Source organism: Callithrix jacchus, chromosome 4 (assembly GCF_049354715.1).
Source record: "Callithrix jacchus isolate 240 chromosome 4, calJac240_pri, whole genome shotgun sequence".
NCBI classification, from domain to species: Eukaryota; Metazoa; Chordata; class Mammalia; order Primates; family Cebidae; genus Callithrix; species Callithrix jacchus.
The window spans coordinates 43,722,067-43,731,837 of NC_133505.1; the positions used below are offsets into that span (position 1 = coordinate 43,722,067).

The 9,771-nt window shown below is 48.9% G+C and overlaps 1 protein-coding gene across 14 annotated transcripts in view; it reads left to right on the forward strand.

Moving 5' to 3' along the window:
• PPARD (peroxisome proliferator activated receptor delta) overlaps window positions 1–2,949 on the forward strand; it is a 135,254-nt gene extending 132,305 nt beyond the window's left edge. For all 14 annotated transcript variants that reach the window (XM_078369043.1, XM_078369046.1, XM_078369045.1 and 11 more), the window contains one exon: window positions 632–2,949. In XM_078369043.1, coding sequence (XP_078225169.1) covers window positions 632–879 — 248 coding nt within the window. In that variant the 3' untranslated portion in view covers window positions 880–2,949. The remainder of the gene's footprint in view (window positions 1–631) is intronic.
• The last annotated feature ends 6,822 nt before the right edge of the window (window positions 2,950–9,771 follow it).

The following is a 9,771-nucleotide window of genomic DNA, read 5'->3' on the forward strand; positions in this document are numbered from 1 at the left end:
CACACCACTGCACTCCAGCCTGGGTGACAGAGCAAGACCCTATCTCAAAACAAAGGAAAAGGACTAACAGGCAGTATGCTGTCATATTAATGTGGAGGTGGAGAAATTGTCTGCATTTTCTCTGCATTTTTTAAATTCCAACAGAATAAATACAATAATAACTATGCTAACTAACATGGCCTAGAGTCTACTTCATGCCAGGCACTGTTCTGGTTCCTTTTTGTTGAGTATGACTCACTTGATCCTCAGAACAACCCCATGCAAGAAGCATGTTTTCTCCATTTTACACATGGAGAAATTGAAGCCCAGAGAGGCCCAGTGACCTTCCCACAGCCTCATCAATAGGCTGTGGCAGACACAGGATTGAATTAAGCATTGAGTCTCTTAACCATGATACTGCGCTGCCTAATCAGGGGGAAAAAAATAACATTGGCAAAAAAACAAAAAAGAAGTAGATCAAGACCAGGAGTAGGGAGACTAGAACACCCAGTGGAGCATCGCTGGCAGGACAGGGCTTGGTCTGTCACGGCCAAGGAGGCCCCCTGTCCCCTGGGCAAGTCACCTCCTGGGGTGGGGGTAGGGGAGCTCCACTGCCTTTTTGAGCTCCCTGGTATGTCCTATGTCCCCACAGACCGACCTGGCCTCATGAACGTGCCACAGGTGGAGGCCATCCAGGACACCATCCTGCGTGCCCTCGAATTCCACCTGCAGACCAACCACCCCGATGCCCAGTACCTCTTCCCCAAGCTGCTGCAGAAGATGGCTGACCTGCGGCAGCTGGTCACCGAGCATGCCCAAATGATGCAGCGGATCAAGAAGACCGAGACCGAGACCTCACTGCACCCCCTGCTGCAGGAAATCTACAAGGACATGTACTAAGTGTAGTGCCCAGGCCTCCCTGCAGGCTCCAGTGGGGCCAGCACTGGAGGGGCCCACCCACATGACTTTCCTGTTGACCAGCCCTTGCACACCCGGCCTGGAGCAGTGGAGTCCCACGCTCGCACTCAGACACATGACACCCATGATCTCTGACTCCCGCACCCTCTCTCCCACTTCCTCCAGCCAGCTGTCTTCCTGACTTTGTTGTCTCCCTCTTTCTCAGTTCCTCTTTCTTTTCTAACTTCTCTTGCTCTGTTTTTCCTTTCTGTAGGTTTCTCTCTTCCCTCCTCCCTTGCCCTCCCTTTCTCTATCCACCCCATGTCCTTTCTTGTTCTGTGAGATGGTTTGTATTATTTCACCAGCAGCGTAGAACAGAACCTCTGCTTTTGCACACCCTTTCCCCAGGAGCAGAGGGGAGTGGGGCCTGCCCTCTGCCTCATCATTGCACCTTCAGGCTTAGGGTCCTCACTTCTGTCTCCTGTCTTCAGAGCAAAAGACTTGAGCCATCCAAAGAAACACTAAGCTCTCTGGGCCTGGGTTCCAGGGGAAGCTGAGCATGGCCTGGACTGACTGCAGCAGCCTGTAGTCATGGGGTCCCTGCTGTCAAGGAAAGTGGGCAAGAGGCCCAGGCTGAGAGCCAGACGCCTCCCCAAGACTGTCATTGCCCCTCCAAGGCTGAGGCCACCCCTGAGCCAACAGCAGCACATCTCAGCCCCACTGACACCCAGCGTCATTCCATCTTCTTCACACTGGTTTGTCAGGCTAATGTTGCTGACGGCCTCCTGCACTGGCCGCTGGACGGCACTCTCCTAGCTTGGAAGTAGGCAGGGTTCCCTCCAGGTGGGCCCCCCTCATTGAAGAGGAGCAAATCTCAAGGGAAGGAGTTGGGGTTGGTGGTTGGAGGGAACAGCACACCCAGTTCTGCCCCGAGGACTCAGGGTCTGAGTCCTGGGGTCAAGTCAGGGAGAGCTGAGACAGGCCTTCTGCCAGCACCCCCACTGCCCCCTTGCGCAGTAGCAGCCACCCACATTGTGTCGGCACCCAGGACCAGGGCCTGGCCTTGCACCCAACTGCTCCTTTCTCTAACCAGCTCCAGAGGAGCTCAGGCCCCACTCTCCCTGGAGCTGCCCCTCCAGCCACACAAAAGCACTGAAATCACTTTACCTGCAGGCTCCATGTGTCTTCCTTCCCTCCCTGAGGCAGGTGAGAGCCCAGAGAGAGTGGCCTGCATGTGGGTAGGCAGGGCTGGGCCAGGTCTCCAGAGGGGCAGGGGTCCTGCAGGTCCTGCTGGGTCAGCCCAGCACCTGCTCCTAGCGGGAGCTTCCCGGGATAAACTGAGCCTGTTCATTCTGATATCCATTTGTCCAAGCAGCTCTGCTGCCTTCCCCTTCCCATGTACTTACTCAGCCTAGCTGGCCACCTAGAAGTCTCCCTGCACAGCCTCTGTGACCTCGGACCTTGTGGGACCAGTCCCACACCGCTGTCCCTGCCCGCCCCTGCTCCCAGGTTGAAGCATGTTCACCTCAGAACAAGGCCAGAGCACAGCTGGGCCTGCCATGTCTGAGCAGGGCAGAGCCCCCCAGGCCTGCAGGGGCAAGGGGTTGGCTGGAGTCGCCGAGCACAGAGGTAGGAAAGCTGGGGTTCAAGCCCAGGATTCCTGGGTCCTGCCTGGTCCTCCCTCCAAAGGGGCCATTCTGTTTTTGACTCTAGGTAGAAGTGCCCTGCTCCTGCCCCTGCAGGCATCACGGCCTCCCTTCTGTGCCCCAGGATGACTCTGCTGGCAAGATTCTTCCCACTCCCTGCCCACCCAGCTGATGGGGATTGGGGTGCTTCCTTCAGGCCAAGGCTATGAAGGGATGGCTGCTGGGACCCACCTCCCAGTCCCTGCCACGTGCCGCATCCCTGCCCCGACCCGGGTCTGGTGCTGAGGAAACAGCTCTTCTCAGTGTCTGAACAATCTCCAAATTTGAAATGTATATTTTTGCTAGGAGCCCCAGCTTCCTGTGTTTTTAATATAAATAGTGTACACAGACTGACAAAACTTTAAATAAATGGGAATTAAATATTTAAGAGCTGACTGGAAGCTGACTCAGTTACTTTTGTGGTTTTCCTGGGGCTGACGGGGGCTCCACGCTGCCTCCACATCCAGCGCTGGAGGGCAAAGGAGGCTTTGGGTGCCCAGGCCCTTCCCCGTCTCCACCTCGCTTTGCTTACCACTTGTCAGCAGGAGTTTGGACGACTGTGCCATCTCCACTCTGCAGAGAGAATTTGGGGTGTGAGGGGACAAAGGATCTGTGGTGTCCTGGCCTCACCAGGTGGAGCACTCAGGGTCCGGGGGATGAGAAGACCCCTGGAGAAGGCAGATGCTGGACTAATGGATAAAGCCAGTTTATCACCACAGGAGATCACGGCTCTCCTCTCCTTTGCTGCCACCCACTTCTCTCCTGTCTTTCCTGAGGTGCCATCTCCCCAGGGGTCCAGTTGAGCCCAGTCCCCAACAGCCATGGGTTTGTCTGCAGTGTGAGGCCAGGTCAGGGTATGTAACAGAGTGTGTTTATCTAGTCATGAAAAAACTACAGCTAAATATTTCCAAATGGAGGATGTACTACAGGGAGTCGTTACAAAAGTATTGGAAGTGCTGAAAGAACAATGGGGTGTGGGGGGGTGGAATAATAGAGGTCATCAGAGATGAGTAACTGCAGGAAACCATTCTCACCTCCAGGGCTGAATGGGAAAATGGTATCATTCAGGGGCCACCATTGCTAGATCACAGGCTGACGCTGCAGCGACGCAAGAACCTGAAGTCACCAGCTGATTTGATGGTAGAACCAGACTGCTGGAGCCTAAGTTCACATACAACATGTATGGGGCCGCCAGAGTGCCCAAGGCCACCACCACTGCTGTCCCTGAACCTCACTGCTTGGGTGCTGTAGCCCCATAACTCATTTCTCTTCCTCTATTTCTTCCTTTCTCTAGCTCTCCTACCTCTGTGCTCTGAGTCTTCAGCTAGCCCCTTGCCCGTGCAGGCCTGTGGGCTCTGCTCTGCTCAGACATGGCACGCCCAGCTGTGCTCTGGCCCTGCTCTGAGGTGAGCACGCCTCAACCTGGGCGCAGGGGAGGGCAGGGACCACCCTGGTCTCAGCTGCTCCTGCCAGAAGTGTTGAGTTTGGGGTTGGGGAAGCAAAGGATTCTTTCTTCTTCCTGTCTTCCAGTCTGTTGCTTTTACCTCCTATTGGGGGGAAAAATGCACAGTAGTCTAGGAAGTGCAGCTTGTAGACTTCCAGCCCTTGCAGTATAGAGGAGTATATGGGGAAAGGTGGGAACTGAACCAAGTGTCTGCAGGCAAACAACTAGCACAGCATACAGGCACCAGCCCCAGCGAGAGGGATCCCACGTGCCCACAGCTGAGAGATGGTCATTACAGCTCTTGCCTCTGTTTTCTCTGCTGGTCATCTCGGCAGAGCAGTCTGAATTCTATCAGGTCCAATATGGTTTATCTCAGTCCAGAGAGTGACAGCCCCAGGGGAGAAGGATGAAAAAAGGAGTGCTTGGAGTTGGTGGCCTTTTCTATGATAGAATCTTCTGGTTTACTTTTCTCACCTCCCTATCCTTTCCCACACTATCAAGTGGGGGGGAAAAACAGTCAAAGACAGTGTGTGCTTCAGTTGTTAAAGGCTAGTCCTCTTCCCAGCACTGAAGAGGTAAGAATCCAGTATACTAAATAACCAGTTCTCACTCAGTTCAGAGAGTTGAAGCTGTCTCGAACTCTTTGCCTGGCTTGAAGAGCATATCACTCTGCCCCCTTTTGTTACTATCACTAATTGCTATTCCTTATGAAGCAGCTGTTCTGTGCCATGTATGTATAATACATCACCCCTAATCCTCACCACAACCCTACAAGGTAAACATTATCACTCGCCATTTTACAAAGCAGGAAGCACAATGAGAGATTAAGGGTGTGCCTGTGGTCACAGCTAGGAAAAGTCATGGCCTGAGAATCTCTGCTTTTCACTCAGGATCAAAACTTTGGGGACAACAGTTGGTCACCTGGTCTCTTTTTAATAATGCTCAGGACAAATGAATCAAGATTTAAACTAAAAGAGAAGAAAGCAAACTTAGGAGACTTAGAAGATTCTCTTCGCAAGATTGAGACCATCCTGGCCAACATGGCAAAACCCCATCTCTACTAAAAATACAAAAATTAGCTGGGCATGGTGGCGTGTGCTGTAGTCCCAGCTACTCGGGAGGCTGAGGCAGGATAATTGCTTGAACCTGGGAGGCGGCGGTTGCAGTGAGCCGAGATCGCGCCGCTGTCCTCCAGCCTGGCGCCTGGCGACAAACCAAGACTCTGTCTCCAAAAAAAAAAAAAAAAAAAAAAAAGATTCTCTTGGAAATAATTCTATAAACCTAAAACTATTTTGAAATTAAAATTTTATTGGAAAGATGTCCGGGCACAGTGGCTCATGCCTATAATCCCATAATCCCAGCACTTTGAGAGGCCAAGGTGGGCAGATCACCTGGGGTCATCAGTTCGAGACCAGCCTGGCCAACATGGTGAAACCCAGTCTCCACTAAAAATACAAAAAAAAAAAATTAGCTGGGTATGGTGGCGCACAACAGTAATCCCAGCTACTCAGGAGGCTGAGGCAGAAGAATCACTTGAACCCAGGAGATGGAGGTTTCAGTAAGCTGAGATCACACCACTGCACTCCAGCCTGGGCAACAGAGACTCTGTCTCAAAAAAAAAAAAGTTTATTGTAAAGAAAGAAAGAAACAGGGTCCTGAGCTGGTAGTATCCCTGGGGAGCCTGGCAGAAGCAGATGTAAAACCTTTCTGGAGGATGGATACAGGCAATAGAGAATTCCCAAAAAATCATAGATGCAAAAAAAAGCCTGTATAAAAATAAATAGACATAACAACCAGTGAAATGAGATGCCCTGGCATCTCAAAAAAATGTAACTATTGGCTATTATACAGGAAATAACTGTTTTATATTATTAAAACTATAAAAAAGATAAAAGGTTAAGTGCAAGGGCTCAGGCCTGTAATCCCAGCACTTTGGGAGGCCAACACAAGAGGATTGCTTGAGGCCAGGAGTTCGATACCAGCCTGGGCAACAGGACAAGGCCCCATCTCTACAAAAAAGAAGTTAGCTGGGTGATATGGTTTGGCTCATCTTGAATTGTAGCTCCCAAATCTCACCTTGAATTGTAGCTCCCATAATTCCCACGTGTTGTGGGAGGGACCCAGTGGGAGACAATTGAATTATGGGAGTGGTTTCCCCCATACTGTTCTCGTGGTAGTGAATAAGTCTCATGAGATCTGATTTTTTTTTTTTTTTAAGACAGAGTCTCGCTCTGTTGCCCAGGCTAGAGTGCATTGAGACAATCTTGGCTCACTGAAACCTCTGCCTGCCAGGTTCAAGCAATTATTCCTCAGCCTCCCAAGTAGCTGGGGATTACAGATGCCCACCACCACGCCTGACTATTTTTTGTATTTTTAGTAGAGACAGGGTTTCATCATCTTGGCCAGGCTGGTCTTAAACTCCTGACCTCAGGTGATCCACCTGCCTCGGCCTCCCAAAGTGCTGGGATTACAGGCATGAGCCACCACACCTGGCCAAGATCTGATAGTTTTATAAGGGGAAACCATCAATTCTTCTCTCTTGCCTGCCACCATATAAGATGTGCCTTTTGCCTTCCACCATGACTGTGAGACCTTTCCAGCCATGCAGAACTGTGAGTCCATTTAACCTCTTTTACTTTATAAATTACCTAGTCTCAGGTATATCTTTCAGCAGTGTGAAAACAGACTAATACACTGGGCATGGTGATATATGCCTGTAATCCTAACTACTTGGGAGGCTGAGGCAAGAGAATCACTTGAGCCCAGGTGTTTGAGGTTGCAGTGAGCTCTGATTGCATCACTGCACACTAGCCTTGGTGACAGAGTGAGACCCTGTCTCAAAAAAATATAAAAGACATTTAAAAAAAAATCAAAGCATAAGAATGGAATTAATTTGCTTTTTTTTGTTTTTTGGTTTTTTTTGTTTTGAGACACAGTCTCGCTCTGTCACACAGGCTGGAGTGCAGTGGCATGATCATGGCTCACTGCAATCTCTGCCTCCTGGGTTCAAGCAATTCTCCTGCCTCAGCCTCCCAAGTAGCTGAGATTACAGGCATGTGCCACTATGCCAGGATAATTTTTGTACTTTTTAGTAGAGATGGAGTTTTACCATGTTGGTTGGGCTGGTCTTGAACTTCTGACCTCAGGTAATCTACCCACTTCAGCCTCCCAAAGTGTTGGGATACAGGCATGATGAGCCACTACACCTGGCCAATTTGCTTAAGAAAAAAAAATGTTTAAGAAATGCCTGGAGCTTCTAGGAGAAAGAAAAAAACCCTGAATGAGTTAAGAATTAGACACAGCCAGAGATCATTTTTTGCCCCTCAGGAAAGATCTGTAGAAATTTTCCAGAAAATAACACAGGGAAGTCAGGATATTGAAAATACGGAAAGAATATCAATAAAAATTCACAGGCATTGCAGAAGGGAAAAGTTGGTGCCGTACAATTAGTTTGAAAAACAATTTGGTAAAATCTAGTCAAACTGAAGATGCACACACTCTGTTAACCTGCATTTTCCTATTAAAATGTGTCTGTGAATGCTATGGGGCACCAGCCAGATACCACCCCTCAGGACCCAGCTGCTGGCGGTATCGGCTGCTGAATTCACAGCTGATTTCCTCTCAGTGAATTGCCCTTACCAAAGGAAGCTGCCTCACCCAAGGACATGTACATGCCCTGCTCAGGGAAGCCTGTGTCCAATGTGGGAGTACAAAGGCCAAGCCTTCTTACTCGTTTTGGGACAACTGGAAGGATCGGCCCAGCACCAGAGCTGAGGCATCTCTTATAACTACATTGCAGCTTAACTTCAATGGTTAACTTAATTGGTTAGGGAGAACCCTCTAACCAATCCTGCTTCCTTCAGTTCCTTACAGGTGTTGTTCCAAAGAGCATTCCCCAGAAAGCAGCGTGCAAGTAAACTTCCAAATCTATTTCCAAGAGAAGCCATCCTGAGACAATATCCTAGAGTGAAACCCATCGAATCACACCAAGACTCGTACAAACGTTTATAGGAACAATAATAAACATTTGGAAACAACAAAAATGTTCATCAGGCTGGTGCGGTGGTTCACACCTGTAATCCCAGCACTTTGGGAGGCCAAGGCAGGAGGATCACTTGAGGCCAGGAGTTCAAAACCAGCCTGGGCAACACAGTGAGACCCCATCTCTCCAAAAAGTTTTTAAAAATTAGCCAGTTGGTGCATGCCTGTAGTCCCAGCTACTCAGGGGGCTGAGGAAGGAGAATGGCTTGAACCCAGAAGTTTGAAGCTGCAGTGAGCTAAGATGGCACCACTGCACTCCAGCCTGGTCATAGAGGGAGACACTGTCCCCCCAAAATGTAAAATTTTAAAAACTTTTGCTACATACATTTTAAAATTTTCTGCCTAAAAAAACAACATAAGGAAATAATGTTAAACCAACTATGTAAAAATGTTTGTGGCAAAACCATTGGGCTAATTTCTTTATTATATAAAGAACAGTTATAAATCAATAAATAAAAGGTCAACCCAATAGAAAAATGAGCAAAGGATATGAACATAAAGGGAAATGCCTCTTAATATGCAAAGATGCTTAACCCCACTCATAATAAGAGAAATGTAAATTAAGACTACAATGAGGTACTGCTTTGCGTTTTTTTGTTTGTTTTGAGACAGGGTTTTGCTGTCACTCAGGCTGAGTGCAGTGGCGCCATCACAGCTCACTGCAGCTTTGACCTCTCAGGCTCAAGTGATCCTGCTGCCTCAGCCACCTGAGAAGCCGGGACTACAGGCGTGCACCACCATGCCCGGCTTATTCTTGATTTTTTGTAGAGACAGGGTTTTCCTATGTTGCCCAGACTGATCTCAAACTCCTGGGCTGAAGCAATCCTCCCATCTTGACCTCCCAAAGTGTTGCGATGACAGGTGTAAACTGTGGCACCCAGCTGAGATACTGTTGTTTTACTTACCAAATTGAATACTGAAAAGTTTGATAACATTGTGTTGGCAAGGGTGTGCAGAAACAGGCACTCCATACTGTTGGTAGGATTGTAAACTGGCACAGCTTCCGGTGAAGGTCATATTGGTAAAACCTACAAAAATTAAAAAAAGTTTTTTGATCCAGCAAAAGTGAAATATATAACAAAAATTCCCAGGATGATTGGTTTTCCAATTTAGTGTTTCAACTTACTGATAGACACAGGAGGTTATAAAATTCAGTTATAAAATCTCTCCTTTAACTTTTAGGGTAATTCCTCTTATTTGGTCTTTTTAAACTTTCCCATCTTGTCTCCCACACAGGGCAGTGTGGTTTGGAAGAGAGAGAATGGGCTTTGGAGGCATAAGAGGGAATTCAGGGGGTCTTAGAAACAGAACTGGAAGTGCTCTTCAAGGTCATGGTCCCCCTTATCTAAGGTCCCCATCTCCTCAGACACGTAGTACGCAGCAGCGACTGGGGCCAATGCCTGGGAGGCACCTTGTCCAGGGTCACGTCAGGTCTCCTGGCTCCCCGCCCGTTGCTCCTTCCCTGCTGTAAACCCTCACTAAGCTGCATGTCAGGCCCAGTGCCAAGCAGTCTTCATGTATGGCCTCATGTCATTTTCACAACTCTATCAGATAATCTTCGCTACAAACAACTTCAGACAACAGATTGTTTACCTGGAAAAGGGAGTTATGAAAGTGTAGTACCAGCTCACAGAATCTCCTGGCAGCCCAACTGCCAAGCCTGGAGGCTCCTCGGCCGGGAACAATGTTCTTGTGCTCCACTGGTCTGCTCAGCACCTCCATCGC